General features: G+C 40.3%; 1 protein-coding gene across 4 annotated transcripts in view; it reads right to left on the bottom strand.

Annotated features, from left to right (window-relative positions):
• Positions 1-664: 664 nt before the first annotated feature.
• The window catches only part of ttc28 (tetratricopeptide repeat domain 28), a 163676-nt gene continuing 146375 nt past the window's right edge, over positions 665-17965 (bottom strand). For 2 of the 4 annotated variants that reach the window (XM_085414538.1, XM_085414542.1), the window contains 15 exons: positions 16022-16196; positions 14129-14269; positions 12813-12957; positions 12513-12692; positions 11786-12354; positions 11449-11696; positions 10658-10782; positions 9336-9413; positions 9082-9241; positions 8499-8575; positions 7064-7087; positions 6647-6776; positions 3157-3264; positions 2429-3056; positions 665-2347 (listed from right to left, as the gene is read on the bottom strand). In XM_085414538.1, the coding sequence (XP_085270664.1) occupies positions 1237-2347; positions 2429-3056; positions 3157-3264; positions 6647-6776; positions 7064-7087; positions 8499-8575; positions 9082-9241; positions 9336-9413; positions 10658-10782; positions 11449-11696; positions 11786-12354; positions 12513-12692; positions 12813-12957; positions 14129-14269; positions 16022-16196 (3899 nt within the window). In that variant the 3' untranslated portion in view covers positions 665-1236. The remainder of the gene's footprint in view (positions 2348-2428; positions 3057-3156; positions 3265-6646; positions 6777-7063; positions 7088-8498; positions 8576-9081; positions 9242-9335; positions 9414-10657; positions 10783-11448; positions 11697-11785; positions 12355-12512; positions 12693-12812; positions 12958-14128; positions 14270-16021; positions 16197-17965) is intronic. The other 2 variants (XM_085414541.1, XM_085414540.1) reach the window with 2 other exon arrangements.

Here is a 17965-nt window from a genome sequence, read left to right as displayed (position 1 = left end):
TATGAACAATAAGACATTTGTTACTGTTAAGTATCATAAAAGCTCTATAAATATTTACTGTACTGTGTTAAGAGTAGAGCAATGGTGAAGAAACTATTAAGATAAGCTGCTGAAGTAAAAGTACTCATAATAGACTATAAAAATACTTTAGTACAAACAAAAGCCCTGCATTAAAAAGTCCAAAGTAAATATCTATTACTAACGAAAAGTACTGGAATACCTAAGAGCACATAAGACAATGATGGCTAATTTAAAGTGTCTAATATGCAATAATGTGGTTTAGAAAATATTAATTTTTTTTATTACTAATTCAAGTACCGGTATTGCACCTGGTTAGCTTGTACTCTTTAAACACTTTTAATATCTGTATCTACAAATGGTTTCATAAATATCCAGTATATCCTTATAATACGTTAAGAATTACATTCACAATTCTTCCCTTTACCCCCCCTTTTTTAACTAGATTTACTATTTTGCTTTTATTATAAGTAAAAAGAATGTGTGAAGATTTTTTTCATTATAGAACATTGCTGTATGTGATCAAAGCAAGACAAAGAAAGGAGCAAAACTGCATGTTATAAAATCAGTTAAATACTTGGGCACCATGCTGGCACACACATGAAACCAAACTAGCATAAAATATCAAAAAGTTGTCTTTACTTCTTCATTGTTTTAATTGTATTTATAAATTGTGTGACGATTATATTAATAATAATTAGAAAACACTCAAAATAAATGACATCAGTAACCAACAGTAATGACATTAAACAATAATTATTAAACAATAACTCAAGATTGAATCCAGGCCAGTACAAAGAAAGCAAGCATTTAGGCTGATGTAAAATGTTCATTCAGTAAGCAGACTGCAGGTTAAAAGCATTTCTGTTCAGTGTACATGGAGGCATTGAGACACATGCCCTCTAGTCAGTCATAAAAACAAAATTAAAGCTAGAGATTCAACACTTCTCTTAATTATTATGCCCTTCCATTTCTCTCCAGAAGAAGGCACAGTCATCACATTCAAAAACATTTACATCCCTTCACAAAAAAGTAACATGTAAAATCACCATCGGTATGAAATGAGTACTTTTTCATTCCTGCAACTCAGCAGGGATTGCTAAAAATGTAGTTGTATTTCCACTGAAAATGGGCAGATTTTATCATTGAACAAGCACAGATATTAACCAGAAGATTGATCTCCTAAATCTGTGTTCAGGACTTTAAATATTCAAATTCTTAACATTTAGAAGATGGAAAAAAGTGTCCAGGTGAGAGAAACTTGTAGCCATTCCCAGAGGGAAGTCTGACACCTCCTTTAGAATGTGTGAGAAGGCCAGCTGGAGATGGAGGTGGTTTAGCCTCCAGGTTTGGGTGAACATTTGGTCTGTCATCAGTGTTGTGGTCTTCAGGTTCCCCTACATTTTTCCTGATAGACTCATTTCTAGGTGAGAGATTCAGCAAACCCAAAACATCTTTCTGAACTGTACTCATTTTTTTATTCTCACCTCGGAGTAAGCTGGCCGGACATGGCATGTTGGGTTTCTGGCTGGCGTTGGCCCAGTAGGTTTTTAAATTGTGGATTGCCTGGATTTTGCTATCCTGTTTGGATTGATGCAGCTTAGGGGTGATTGCTGGGCTAGAAGAGGCTGAAACAGATCCTGCGGAGGAATAGGAAAGGGCTGGGGATGGAGCACTGTCAGCAGGAGAGCGTGAAGGTGAGATGTGGGCAGTGTAAGGCGAGCTGGGGTATTTCAGTTTGAGCTGAGCCTGTATGTGCACATCTGGGGAGACTGTAGGGAGAGGTGAACCCTGATCTTTTACTGAGAGAGATAACGAAGGGGATGAATGAGCTTGGCTGCTGTAGACTGAGCTGATTTTCTGCAGTGATGAGGAGCGAGATGGTGGTTTAGGCCGAGTTGGAGGAGGGATTGAGACAGAGGTAGAGAGCGGTGAAAGATGACTAGAGAGTGAGAGAGGAGACTTTAGACTTGCCCTACTTGTTGGTCGGCTAAATGCACTGGTCTCAGAGGGCTGAAACCCTTGGGCTCCATTTGTAGGAGTCAAAGTTGGGGTTGTTGGAGTGGACACCGATTTCTGTCTGCTGAGAGACTCATCTCTGCCCTCAGCTCCCTTCAGTGTCTTTCCTCTAAGGTTTGCCTTCTGCAGGCTCTCCACAGCTTGCATGTGGCTCTCAGTCTCCTCCAGGATCTTCTGGGCCAGCTCCTGGGGATCCAGTTGTCCTGCAGGTCCTGTCCTTTCCTCTTGGGATTTCACTGTGCTATCTGTCTCAGTGCTCGACTGGTCTGACTCAGAGCTGCTGACTTTTCCTTTCCGCTGAGGAGTTGAGCTGGAAAATGAAACATATAGATACATTTAAAAGAAGTTCAAGAGTAACTCTTTCTGACTTAACAAAAAGTATTGAACTTACATTTCCTTCTTGACTTTGGGGTTATTCTTAACTGTTAGTGGCAGCGTTGGAGCTTTTATTGGAGATGTAGGTGTGCTGATGCTTCCCTTTGAGGAAACTGTTAGAGGATACCCATGCCGCCCGGCAGATGCTCTCCCAGCACCAACTCTGCCAAATCTATGTCCTGCAGGTAGAGGCAGAGTGTCACACTCGCTTCCTCCTCGACCTAATGGCTCACTGCTTATAATGGAGTACCCCGCATACTCCTCGTCCTCTCCTTCTCCCGATAATACTCCTCCATTACTGGTCAATCGACCTCTTGATACACCACCTGAATGGGTGTAGAGGCCCGCGCCTTGACAAGGCTTCTCTGGCTGTTGATGTGAGCGCTGGCTGATGATGTCACTTCCTGCAGGCTCAGGTCTAGACAGGAAACTGAGAGATGAGGCAAGGGAGCTGAGGCTGTACACTGAGATGGCATCGCAGGAAAGGCTGTCAGGGCACATGGGGGGCAAAATCGAGGGTTGAGGTGGGTAGCAACCTAAGGAAAGGGGTAAAGAGTGTGGCTGGGAGGCTGACTGGGAGGAGGACAAAGACTCCAGGGAGGATGAACTGTCTATGCTAAGTCTCTTGGGAAGCTCTGTTGAGTCTGATTAAAAAGAGAGAGAGAGAGAGAGATTTGAAAAATTTGTTGAAAATTGGGAAAGATTTAGTAAAAGAGAAAGTCCAAAGTCATAACTTATTTTTACCAAACAGTGCTAGAAGAGACTGAAGGGCAAAATGCATGATGCGTCTGCTGGCCTGTTTTCCAGTCTTCAGCACCACTTCCTCCTGACCAACTTCACAAAGGTCAAAACCTGACAAAGACAGAGCACAAAATCCAGCCAAAAGCCAAATCTGAGTACTTCAGTGACAAATAGTAAGCTTTATGTTCTTCACTGCTAAAGTAGTTAGTTACTTTATTAATTCATTTTAGATTACAAAATGAGTATGATGATTCTATATAACCACCAATTCCCAAAAATGTTGGGATGCTGTGAAAATGTGAATAAAAACTGAATGCAAGGATTTACAAATCTCGTATACCCATAATGTATTCACAATAGAACACAAAAAAATATCAATTGTTTAAATTGAGAAAATGTACAGTACCATCTAAAGAAACATATTAGCATGGGCATGAATTTGATGGTAGTAACACGTCTAAAAAAAAAAAAATGTTGAAATAGGTCCATGTTTACCACTCTCTTCTTTTGACAACAGTCTGTAAACGTCTGGGAACTGAAGAGACCAGCTACTGGATTTTTGGAGTGGACTGTTGTCTTGTCTGATGTATGAATCTAGCTACTTAACAGCTGGTTGTTCAGTTGTTGTATTTTTCATTTGATACGCCAGATGTTTGCAGGTGATCAAAAATCTGGATTGCAAACAGGCCAGTTCATCATCTGGCCATATTGTACAACAGCAATGGTTCGTTGTACAGCATGGGTTCATTATAATTGCGGTATGCGTCTTAGCATTGTCTTGCTGAAATATTCAGAGGCTTGTCTGAAAAAGATATAATCTGGATTTGAGTATACACGGCTCTAAAATCTATATAAACAACACGTTCTCACTCTCGAGGCGTAATATTTTACGCTAGGTGTCAAATCGTCAACATGTTACGCTTCCTGGCACCCAACATATTCCTAAATGACAAGATTGGAAAAATGAGGAAACATGAGAACCGTTTGGAATCAATCCACAGATGTTCGTTCATTTTCCTCAAATTGCTTTGGTAAGCACTATTTAACGTCATTAAAGTGCTGATGTTTTTGACACTGTGGGCATGAGTTTGCTGTCTATTGTCAATAGCAGTCTTCAGTCCGGGTGAGTCCCTGCTGACTTTAAACATACTGTGGTGGAACCTATTCTTAAAAAACAAAACATGGATCCAGCAATTTTATCCAACTACAGACCAATTTCTAAATTGTCTTTTCTTTCTAAAGTCCTAGTCCTTCTTCAGCGCCACAACTTTCTATATAAAAATGGCATTAGTGAAGTATTTCAGTCTGGTTTTAAAGCACACCACAGCACTGAAACTGCTCTTTTAAAAGTTTTTAATGACCTTTTAACTTTTACTGACTCGGGAGATCCTGCCATTTCAATACTATGAGACCTCAGTGCTGCCTTTGACCGTAGATCATAGGATTCTTATCTCTCGGCTTGAACACTGTCGGAATCGAAGGGACTGCATTGGAGTGGTTTAAATCTTACCTGTCCAACCAATGCTTTTCTGTTAGATTGGGGGATACATCATCCTCAAAAAACCCACTTTCTTGTGGGGTCCCCCAGGGGTCCATTCTTGGCCCAGTTCTCTTTTCAATTTATATGCTCCCTATGGGTTTATTTTTTAAAAAGGATGTTAAGGCATGGATGACTTTAAACTTTCTTAACCTAAATGAACAGAAAGCAGAGGTGATTGTGTTTAGTTCCTGTGACCACTGCAACTTTGGCCCCTTAGAAATTTATAAAAAACCTTCTGCGAGGAACCTAGGAGTTATCTTTGACTCTAATCTAACGTTTGACAAACAGATTAATGCTGTAATCAAATCAGTTTCTTTCATCTTCGGCTACTTGCTAAAGTGAAGCCATTTCTCTGTTTTAGAGACTTTGAGAGAGCTATCCATGCCTTCATTTCATCTCACCTCGACTACTGTAATAGTCTTTACTCTGGTATTAGTCTGTCATCAGTTAGCTGTCTACAGCTGGTCCAAAACCCTGCAGCACAGTTACTAACTGGCACACGCAAGCGAGAACACATATCCCCCATACTGGCATCATTACACTGGCTGCCAGTTAGTTTTAGAATTAGGTTTAGGATTTTATTATTTGTTTTTAAGGTATTGCAGGGGTTAGCACCCTCATACCTTTCTGATCTTTTAAATTGGTACACTCCTGCAAGGTCTGCGGATCAATTGCTGCTGGCTGATTAAAGCACAGAGATCGGGCCTTTGCCATGACTGCTCCTAAATTATGGAACAAACTGCAGGACCTCCCCAACATTGGACACTTTTAAAACCTGTCTGAAAACCGACTTTTACTCCATGGCTTTTAAATCAAAATGAGTTTGTATCGAAAGGAGCCAGCTGAGGTGGTTCGGGCATCTGACAAGGCGCCTCCTGGGTGAGGTGTTCCAGGCATGTCCCACCGGGAGGAGGCCCCGGGGCAGACCCAGGACACGCTGGAGAGATTATATCTCTCGGCTGGCCTGGGAACGCCTTGGTATTCCCCCGGACAAGCTGGAGGAGGTGGCTGGGGAGAGGGAGGTCTGGGCCTCTTTGCTTAGGCTGCTGCCCCCGCGACCCGGCCCCGGACAAAGCGGATGAAGATGGATGGATGGATGGAGTTTGTATTACTTTTATTTTTCTTATTCTTACTCAAATCTTCTAATTTTATTATTCTTTTTCTTAACTTTTATCATGTCTCCCGATGTTTTTATTTCTTTTGATTACCTTAATTGTACAGCACCTTGGTCAACATTTGTTGTTTTAAATGTGCTATATAAATAAATTTGACTTTGACTATTTGACAGATGGTGGTATGAGGCGTTTGTGCTAATATGGTGTGTTCGGTTTTTGCTGAAGGTGGTGCTTTTCTTTAATGCTAAACATCTCCACTTTGCTCTTGTCTGTGCAAAGGACATTGTTCCAGATTTTTTTATTTTATTTGTTCAGATGCAATAAAACAGCCATGCTGTCATGTTCTTTTTAGAGAGAGAAGGCTTTCTTCTGACAACCCTTCCAAACAAGCCATATATGTTCAGTGTTTTTCCAATTCATTACAAAGAACTTTATCATTTAACATACTAACTGTAGAGCTTGAGTCCTTTCTCACAAACATAATTCAGTAAAAAGCAAAAGTGTCTGATAAGGGGTGTTCAGTAGGTGATATGAAAGCTCACACAAAGACAAACAGGAAAATAAGTAGACATATAAGCATCAAAGACAGATGGAAAAGGATAAACAAAAGTATTTACAATGTAAACCAAGAAACAACACTATAAAAGAACCTTAATCAGAAGCTCAATGCATATAGATGTGTTTCAATATGTTCTGAATATTATAATATAATTTTTTGCTCTGTGCTAGTATTTACCGACATTTTCTTTACTTACAACTGACATGGGTGATGCAGTAGATCACTGACAAGGAGGTATAAAAAAAATGTGAAACTAAGTTTCTTTTAAGGATGACTCACCCAGTGCAGCCAGGAACTCGTGGCAGCCTGGCAGCCTCCAGAGCTGCACACTAATTGACACTTGAATGGGAGCCAGTGGAAAGTCTTGCTCTTTGTCGCCTGACTGCAACTGAACCAACACTTGGTGAAGCTATGGAGAGGAAAGAAGATATAATGACTGGAGTGCTGGATGAGTGTTTATACTTTTTCAGTTTTTAACTTATTTATTACCTCACATTTGAGAACATATAAGGATTGTATTAAATAAAAAATACTCCAGTGTAAATCAACAATTCTCAATAAACAAGGACAGATAAAGCACGCACTTCACAAAGAATATTCAAATAAAACATCTTAGTGTCTGAATGTGTTTGTGCCTGCTTTGACGAGTGTTGTACTTTTGAACTCAAGCCAGAAGTTTCATCATGAAACACTTACCATTCCTGCCACACTTTTAACTGCCTTTGTGAGGTGTGTATGACAGAAGAAGAAACAGAACTTTAGTTATTTATTTTTGTGTAATTGTTGTGTTTGAATTACTGTATTCTCAGCCATGCATGAATGATGATGTGCTTATGCAGGCAATTCTTGATGATACCCATATAGTATTTATGGAGGGCTACAGCAAGCAAAGAATGATGAAACCAAACAAATGACTGCAAAATGAAAAATTAGAGTGAAGAGTGGGGGGTGCTCTGCACTTTACCAACTTTACCAACAAGCAATCTGTTTTAGTTATGAGTGGTTAAAAGACAAGTGTGCAGAATATCTCATGACCATGCTGACCAGATGCATGCTAGGGTTGGGAAACAACAATGCATGCAGTGTTGAGTGTGTTTGCAGAAAGCAGTCATGCAAATGAACTAGATTACTAACCATATTCAGTAAATTTTACTTCCCTACAGTTATGGAAAAAAATGGAAATCTCTCTCTTTCTGTATATATGCAATGCATGTGGGAACTATGGATGAATAGAAATATAACATCCTCACTGACTAAGAAGCACCTAATAGCTCAGGGCATCAATTAATGGTGCAACATCAGTAGAACACAGTTACTATCAAAGCTAGAGGTTGAGAGGCTACAACCCAGTGGGAATGAGTGAGCAGTGTGGACACAATGAGCCGACCCTGATAGAAGAAGCATTGGAAGTGAACTAGATGACGCTTAGCTACCTACAATGACAGAATTGCTGTTTTTACACCAGGACTCTAAGATCAGGCAAGCCGACCGGAGCTCTGCCTGGATTGACCATAAGACTCAGCCTATGACTCAGTGCCTTGAATAGTGTACAGGAACATCTGAGCTGCATATGGACTAAAAGTCCCCACTTTCAGATGGGGGGAGGGGGGGGGGGGGGAGGCACTGCAAAGGTGGTTAAGAATAATAGGGGTATGGTCATGTCGGACTTTGAGTTCCAGACAGACAAGCAGCTACTGGCCAACCAACATGACATAGTGGTGGACAGCAACACTGGGAAGAAGGGCCACAAGAAAATAGAGAGTTACCAGGGCCAGGAGGAGAAACTGGAGTAGATGTGGAAGGTAAAGTCCAAAGTTGTCCCAATGGTAATAGAAACATTAGGAGCTGTAACCCCAAAACAGAGGTCTCTGTTCAGAAGAGTGCATCTGCACCAGTTGGTCCTTCAGCCCCTGGTACAGCTAAAATAGAACACCCAAACTCCGAGGCCTCTGGTAGAGCACCCAAGTTTAAGCAACACAATAATACCATCCCCCAGCTTTTTGAGCTTGGAACTCTCAACGTTACTTAGGTAAAGGCCAAGAATAAAAACAGGTGGTGGAGGGAGATCTTATTTTTTGATGTGCGTAGTTCTTCAACCACTGTCATGACCACCTGTCCAACATGATAGTACCTTATGAATGAGCTGTTCTCCAGCCTCAGATGCTGTGACCAGCTTACAGAGTGCCTGTAAGGCTGGAGGAGTAAGACCTGGGGATGCACAGAAAGTTAATCAGAAATTTCTATAGCACTGTCATATCTTGATCACGAACAACTAATACAACCTAGTGTAACATTTTACAAAAGAGCTATAAGTTGAAATAAAAATATAATCTGAATTATTCTCTTGCTAATATAGGGTATCTTGCAAAAGTGAGTACACCCCTCACATTTTTGTAAATATTTCGTTACATCTTTTCATGGGACAACACTGAAGATATGATAGTTTGATACAATGTAAAGGCAATAATGGCTGTGTGTTAAATTATTTAGAGGGGACAGCAAATTTACACTGTTGTACAAGCTGTACACTGAGTACTTTGCATTATATCAAAGTGTCATATCTTCAGTGTTGTCCCATGAAAAGATATAATAACATTTTTACAAAAATGTGAGGGTTGTACTCACTTTTGTGAGATACTGTACATTAAACAAATATGATTTTATCAGTATGACTGACATAGGAGATGTTTTGAATAATGGAAAAACTCTGTTACCAAGCAGTGACTGTAGAGTGGTACTGCACTGCTGCAGTCGATCCCCAGGATCTGACATAGGAAAAAAAACTGCCGCAGGGAGTCCAGCAACACTACCAGAGAAGTCCAACCGAAAACCCACTGCAGAGAGTAGGGCCTGCCACCCAGGCACCCCGCCGACCTTACCCAGCACAGAGGAGACATGTGGACATGAACAGAGAATACACAAAGGTTGACATTTAAAGAGAAGGAGAAGGAAAGACCAACACACAGACCTTATTCTCCACACTTTGCTGCGATGTGTACATTGGGTTACACTGGCCACTCTGAATGCGCTGTAGTGATTTCTCAACCTGTGGACAGAAACAGGCACAAATTGTGTTATTTAATCAGACTGGAATGTTCAGATGTGGGAAAAATGTGTTTTGAGGTGCCATTCACAAACAATTTAACATTTTCTGGACAGGACAAAACTGAAAGAAAATTAAAAGAAAACATCTTGATTGATAATCATGCATTTCATTAGCAATCAAGATGTTTTCTTTGTGTTGAACACAATCATGGGTGCTTCCTTAAGAAGCATTTTAATTCCAGAATTCACCAGAAAATAGCTTTACCATTTCTCATTGATACCTCAGATCTCTGTGCGTGGATTGTGGAGTGATATTTATACAGCAGTTTTCTAGTCTAAGCTCTACTACAAGCCTCATTCACACATTCATACTGCACTTTATTCCATAAAAGAGGACCGTAGCCACAATGGCAGCACTCACTGACATCATTCTGGACTCTGCATCTTTAAGGCTTTAATGTTAGGTTAGCATTTTACCCCCCTGCCATGCTATTTAGAGCCAGACGTGACCATAATGCTCTAAGGTATCAGCTAACACCAGCATGCTGGAACCGCAATGACTCTGAAATTTCGGCAACATGCTCTGATGGAAGTCTGATGATGATAACTAAAGTTATGATTCACTGTATTAGATTTTTATTGATCTTCATGAGAGCTAAGTATAGTTTCCCCAGTCTGTCTCGCTAACACATTTGAATTCTTTTTCCTTAGATGGAGGGAAAGTGATGTCCCCAAATCAAGAGGGGTAGAGATAAGAAGCACTGCAGAAAAAAAGCAATTTGCTGTCAAAGTAGGTTAACACGTTCACACAGACCTTGCGCTGAATGTAATGACTTTCTTTATTGTTCAATACTTCTTTGATGCAAAGTCATAAAGTCATTAAAATAGCTCAGTATGAATTATCTAAACTTAATATAATGTTTTCATATGGGTTTTTAAAAACTTTTTTCAATCAACAGTCTTTAATTAAATGACATAAAATAACTGCTATAAAAAGCAGTTAAGCCAGTATTCACATTTGTGATCTTTACAATAGTTAATCTTTGGATGCTCTGACAAAAAATAAAAGCCACATTTCTAATTAAAGTGATTAAAGTCATGCGCATTTAAGATTTTCCAGTAGTATTTATGACAAATCGGCTGTCGTTTTATTGAACTGATATCTAAATTCATCTTTTGAATTTTAAACTTACTAATAGAGAACTAATAGAGAAAGCGAGACTGCAAAGTTTGAAGAAGTCTTACCAAGTGTAACAACACTCTCAGGGCATCCCTGGCCCTCTCTGGGTACTGAAGGATCTCTACCAGGGCTTGGCCAACCAGTGACATGGGACTGTTCAGCTTTACATCATTGCCAATAAGCATGTAACCTAAAAAAATACAACAAAACACATCTTTCGGTTTCTCGTGCATATTGAAACTGTGTTTTTTGGAGTTCTGAAATGTAAATGTAGCCGTCTCCAAAGCACCTTGGGTTAGCTTCTGTTGTTTAAATGTGCTGTAAGTTATGAATAAAATAGGCATGACATGTTTAAGGTAAAATTTTCATCGCCAGTAAATAACTTATGTAACACAGTGGGCTACATAATAAACTTGAAGAATAGAAACAAAGTGTTGATCCTGCTGTACTAGTATCGACCCAAAATCAATACCAGCATTGGTATCAATGCTATCGATAATTGGATTGATCCGCCCACTTCTAGTTCATGGTTTGCTCTTTCTCATACCTTGCTTGAACACACATATCACTGCTGACCAGTAACACCCCAACAGACTTGCCATATTGGATACAGTGGCCACAACAATTATTCTTTTTTTTAGTTTATAGCGTTTACGTATCATCTAACATATCTCAGACATTGACATTGCTAAGTTGTACAAACTAATTGGTTCCTTTTAGCTCATTTGAACGAAGAAATTGGTTAGCTGATAAATGCTCCACTATATTTTACAGCTACTCCTCTTGTGTCTGCGTGCTGTGGCTCAAAGCAACTGAGTCAAGCTTTAGTATTTTACATTAATGATTGTTTGCTAACCAGCCCAGTTGGAGGGGTGTGAGAAGTGCTTGCTGCTCTGCAGTGTCTTCATGGCTTCCGTCAGAGCTGCACTGGCTTTGGTCCCATTGTGAAGAGCTGTGTAGAAGGTGTGTGTGAACAGTTTAGAGGCAGCTACTGGCACAGGCCACAAAGAGACACACACACACTGGACCCCTGCAGCCAAGAACGCTCGAGTCAACCCCACAACTCCATCTGCTGTTACCTTGCTGCCGGACTCTGGGTACAACCTGAGGTGGCAAAGGGTCAAAGAGTTACATGGGACAGTCAAAAGCTAAGAAAAGCCTGTGTAAAAAACCAAATCTGTGAATAGTTATACCTCAGGACCACCAATTTGACAGTCAGACAAAGGTCCAGTATATCAGCAGCAGTAAGAAGGAAATCTTGAAGTGGTGGACTATCACAGATACTCTCTACCTCACACACACTTTCACCATCCTCACTCCTTTCATCTGCTCCTCTGAGTCTCTCTGGGCTGCTCTTTGAAAACAAACCCTTCACTTTTCCACCCTGATCTGCTGCTTCGCCTGACACTGACATCCTGCGGGGTGATTTCTCCTTTGGTCGGCCACCTGCCCCATCTCCTCCAGCATGCTCTTGGCTAGGGGCAAGGACCAAAGCTGCAAGCTTCCAAGATATATGTGTGGCAAAGTGAACACACTCTGCTTGACTCAGAGCTGCTAAAATGCGATCCTTTGTGGCATTGGCTCCCGTTAGGGGATGACATCCCAGCTGCTCTCCCAGCCACAGGGCTTCCTCTTGGGCTGAGGGTAAGGGCCCCCATAGCCAACGGTCCATGACACTCGGTGGCAAATGAGGTGCACCGACCACTGCAGCCATTGAGCCTCCATCTGGACAAAATAAGTGTCCACTGCGTCGAGCATGAGGCTGCAGTTTGAACACATTTGATACAGAAATATTATAATAAGCAATAAATATTTTAAATAATTAATTGAATAAACACATATGTCGGAATAGTTTGACAAATACAATATATGTTACTTTACATCGATTATCAGAAATCAAAGGGTACCAAAATGACTTACCTTTATTGTTGCTCCCAGGCTGGCTAAAGAAGGTACAGAAATTAGACTGAACCTTTCATACAGGTACTCATTAGAGGAGCTGCCTTTGAGCAAGGCAAATGGAATTAGGTATAATTCTCCCTCCAGAACTAACACAAGTTGTCTGTGTCTACCCACGGGTCCACTACTGTGCATCAGGCCCTGTATAGAGAGAGGTGGAGGGCAATCGTAACACACAGATTTGTGTGAAAAACCATAAAGAAGACAAATTCAAATCGTGAATTGAAATATAAGTCTTTCCTTGGAGACACACATACATACCCCTTCCATTGGCGCTATGAGCAAGTCATAAAGGGCCCGCAGAGGAGGTTTGCCAGTGTTACTTGGTCTGAAGAGGGGAGAAGATAAGCCGTCCTTTACTGGAGATACAGTGGTACTGTACAGACTCGTCATGCTCTGACAGCTTCTATTAGAGGCAGAAATACACAAGAAATGTAATACACTCCAACATATAGTTATCCTGTTTGAAAACAGCTATGAACCTATAATCATGATGATGTTATAGTCATGCAGCTCTATGAAGCTCTACTTAAGCACTGGTGATATTAACTGAATGGTAATGTTAGCTTGCTAACTTGCTCATCAGGATTTTGAGTAATGTGTTATAGTTTAACATTTCCTTTTTTGTCACAATGAACAGAAGTTTTGCAAATTCAAGTAACTATAAAAACATATTTGCAATGTTTTTGTTTCCCTTCAAGTTCCTATGCATACAGCTTCTTACAAGTTAAATGTATCTAATCCTATGAAGACCTTTGTATTATGACTGCAACTGCAATATTTTGTGCCCATATTTTGTATCATGATGATCTGTTTAGTTTCCAATTAGATCCGATTTTTCACTGCATGTTTCAAAATGTTTTAAATGTTTAAATTATTCGTTGTGTAGCAACACCTTGTAGAGTTTGTGTTATGTTTAAATGTAGTGGGAAAAAAAAGTTGTGAAAAATGGACTTCTCATAGTTGTAGATTTCTGTTTAAATACTGTATTATTGAGTTATTCTTGGTCATTTTGGACTTATGTCAGGTTCACTTCCTGTCGTTATCATTTGTCCCTTCTTAGTAATCGTCTGGGGTACTGACTTGATTCGAATTTGTCTTGCCTGTGTCCAGTTATCCAGCCAGCCTTCCCAATGTACAGTATACATGCACACCTCCTGTCCGTTAGTTCACACTTCATAGACTGTCCTGTTTTCTTTGGAGCCAAGTGATCCAGCAGTTTCTTGTGGTCCTTGTTTATGACCTTTTGCTATGATTCATGAACTTGGTTATTCTTTACCTGTTTTATTTTCCCCATTGCCTGTCTATCATCTGTTTTGGAATTAAAATTAGAACTTTGGGCTTTTTCTTTTTCTTGTTTTGCATTTTTGGTTAGCCACTAGTTAGCTTTTAGTTTGGCCAAATCTCTCAATGTAAGATAAATTGAAAAAAGCTTGTTGCTAATAATGTAGTAGAGGAGATGCAGTACCAACTCACTATGCAGTGAAGTTAAGTAAAGTCAGAGCTAAACCTAAAGTAGCACCCTCTGGACATATAGCCAATATACTCTCGCAGTTTACAAGAACTCTGAGTCAAACCTGTTGAAGAGATTATTTCTGGACACCATGTGGAGATAGCCTGTAGGGTCTGTGGCAGAGATGAGTTTTTTGTTCAGCTCCTCAAACTGCTGCTCCAACAGATCTCCAGCTTCACTCTCTGTCTCACTACTTGAGAAGACTCTGCAAAATGGCAATAGAGACAGTGATACATAATTGTTCTATTATACAGCATTGTCTAAAGATTGCAACCAAAATGCTAGGTGCATGCATATATCTCTAACAGTGTCAACTCAAAAGCATAAGTATGGTCAAACATTCTGTTTACAAGCAGAAGCCAATCAAAAGAAGGCAGGCTTAAAAAGAGGGCGGTCTTAAAGGGAGAGAAGAAAGTAGTTTGTTTCAGACTGATGAATGAACTGACAATCTTAGGAAAATGTACAAAAGGAAGAAACAAGTAGTAATTAATTACTGGAGCAGTATGTGATAGAGCGATGACTTGGAATTAAAATAACTTTTTATGGAATCCTCTGGCTGTAGATTTTACACACTCAGGAAGGTAATAGCAGTTTCTGATACCTGGATACATGCTAAAGGGCAGTAAAGTGCTACTAGTGGTTTGGAAAACATTTTTATGCTGTGTATCTGCAAAAACTTGTCATGCTTAGATGAGTGGGACTCATAATAAACCACACACAACAGCGTGAATCACCACAATATCAACACACACACACACACACACACACACACACACACACACACACACACACACACACACACACACACACACACACACACACACACACACACCAGAAGTAGTGAATCTGCTGGCTGCAGTGACTCCACTGCAGTGGTTTTCACAGTAAGTTGAGATGCAGTTTGTATGGGGGAACATTTGCTGGCACAACACATGGTAGTGATTTACAAAGTCATCCAGCTATGCCAACCAAGGCCTGAGAGTTGTGGGCAGTATAATTGAGAATAGAGAAAACTGGCAGGAGAGAGCAGGAAAAAAGGAAGACAGACACAAAGCATGCGTCTTCTCTATCATGTTTTGCTCACTTTTGTTTAAATGAGAGAAGGTTCACCTACAATCTATTCCAAAAGTTTGTACAGAACTTCATGGAAATCTTGGATTGCCCGATTAACTCTAAGCCTCAAATGTCAAACACATGGTAAGCCTACAAAAAAAGTCAATGTCTCCAAAGTCAGTCTGACTCTTTCTTTGTATAAAATGTAATTGGAGTCCATCAAGCTAATGTCAAGACAAATCATCCAAAGCCTCAAATATTAACCATGCTAGCCCCAGACAGAAAAGTCATATCTCTACAATAACTGAGATTTATCTTCTGTAGACAATGACATGTACCACATTACCATAGGGTGACTTAATAACAATGATCTTAAAAACAGTTCCACAGTTTAGCACACCAATGAAACAATTTTGACCAGATTAGAGGTTTTTCATTATTTTTTTTATGCCTGTGTTTTCTGGGCTGACAGTCTTTCTCTTGGATACTGCTAGACTCTGCCTGGAAGCCTATCCTTTCTTCAGATATGTAAAATGTACTATACACAGAGGGAAATACAGATTGAAAATGCATCTATAGTGATTAATAACATATTTACCATAGTTGTTAAGCTCAACACAACTGGTCAACCACGTAATTTTTCTTTGTATGTGTGCTAGTAGTCAGACAGGGATTTAAGACATGTCACAAAACTTTGAACATCAGCCTCGTGGAAAGGCTTAAACATATGCTCATGAGACCATGAAATATCTGCATTACGCTCCGTTAACCTGTTTAATGGAATAAAGTTGTCACTGTCAGCTACAAAGTTATGTCAGCAGTATGAGGCATAAAGAAAATACTTCATTGAGTTAAAAGGTGCTGGTAACAATCATTCACTGGCATCTATCAAAGGTGGCACTACCTGTTATAATGACTATCCACTCCCAGAGCCTCTCTAGCATTGTGGATGTATTGCTCCAGAGAAAGGGAACCTCCAACAGCTCCTTCTCCACTTTGTGGGCTCCCACTACCATCCTTGAACTCAGACACCTCCAGTCCTGCTTCTCCAAGATACACCTCATTAAACTTCACGATACCTGTAACATTTCAGGAAAAACATAAGCAGGTTACAGCACTATGTGTGTGCCCATTTGTCAGCATGTGTGTGTGTGTGTGTGTGGCAGTATGTAGTGCAGACACTAAATGGTGCTTCCGTCGTTGTTTCTTAAGGGTCCCCTTAGAGGAAAAGCCATGCAGCCAAAGAGTGATCATCTTTGCAGTATAAATTTCCTCAAATGTCATATCTGATATATGTAGATATAAGTGACATTTCAGCCTGCAGGTAGCCCTGGAGGAAAGACTGCAAAAAGTGTTCACCCTTTGAAGAGAATTAGTGGTAAATGTCACCCTAGCATTACAAAGACCTTAAGGATGATCGTCTCAGTCAAGACCCTTTTTGGTTTTGTCTCACAGAACTTAAATGAATTCCCACTGAAGTCATGACAACATCACTACATCTCAGTATCCCATGCCACAGCAGTTATGACAACTCATAGTACAACACAGATAGTACAACTCTGTTTTTTTTATACCAAAGATATAATCCCTGCTTTTTTTTTTTTTTTAACATTTATACATGCTCTTATGCCTTCCCATCCCATTGGAATGGGTGTAGGACAGGTGGTAGAGTGTGTGTGATAATTATAAAAGCTGCATGCATGCAGTGCTTTAAGTAATCAATAAGCCTTGAAAAGTGCATATAGATCCAGTCCATTACAGACTACTGTAGTCATATTACTTAAATGTTATTGATGACTAAACTGAAAAGTTCTTCAGACACTCCCACTGCATCGTCACTACACATCTGGGGACATCAGGCCTGTCCAGCATCATCCCCATCACACGTGAGACCTGATCCAACTCAGTACCAAGTAGTGATCGCTTGAATGCTCTGATATTATCTTTACCCGAGTATCCAAGACATGTGGACAGAGATCTGATAATATAATTACGAAATCAATCATGAACTTGCATACTAGAGCATCCTGTGTTAAGTGTACTAATGGACACCATTATACTCAAACCAGGTGTTCAGGACAGACCAGTCCTTGGGTTACATTGAGTAGGCCATTTCTTTCAATGTACTCCAGTATAACAGTGGAGTCCCCAGCAGATACAGGGACTCTAAGGAAGCCAGGCACACTGAACTGTTGGAAGGTGCAAGAAAGAAACAATCCTATCCCCTAAGGAAAACCTGAGCGTACAGGCACCAAGCGACAAGTATGCAAATATACCCATTTCTTCTCACCATCTATCACTGAGGGTAGCCTCATGCATCAGCTTAGGCTACTTGAATCACAAAGTGCAGAGGATTAGTAAGGAGGTAGTGAGGGTAACTATGAAGAGGATGAAGAATGGAAAGGGTTAGAGGCAGGATGGAGTGGCTGGAGATGTGTGTCAGGCAGAAAGAAAAGGTTTATAGGAGGATAGTGAGGCCTGCTATAATGTATGGCTTGCAGACAGTAGCACTTACAAAAAGACATGGGGCAGAGGTCAAGCTGACTAAATTTAAGATGTTAAGATTTTAACTGGTAGTGACCAGGATGGACAACATTACAAATGAGTACATCAGAGAGACAGCTCAGGTTGAGCAGTTTGGAGAGAGGGAAGGTTGGAATGGTTGGACATGTGAAGAGGAGGAATAGTGGATATATTGGATAAATGACTTTGAAGATGGAGCTGCCAGGAAGACCACAGAGGTAGATCACTGGAGAGGTTTAATATTGTCACGTAAGAGGTCTGAGTATAGAAGATGATGGTAGGAATAGGGTGAGATGGAGATAGCTAAAGGGAGCAGCCTCAGGCT

This window comes from Rhamphochromis longiceps, linkage group LG7 (assembly GCF_057381845.1).
Source record: "Rhamphochromis longiceps isolate RC_006_pf linkage group LG7, R_longiceps_female_GT1.1, whole genome shotgun sequence".
NCBI lineage: Eukaryota > Metazoa > Chordata > Actinopteri > Cichliformes > Cichlidae > Rhamphochromis > Rhamphochromis longiceps.
This window is presented reverse-complemented; position numbering and strand designations above follow the sequence as displayed.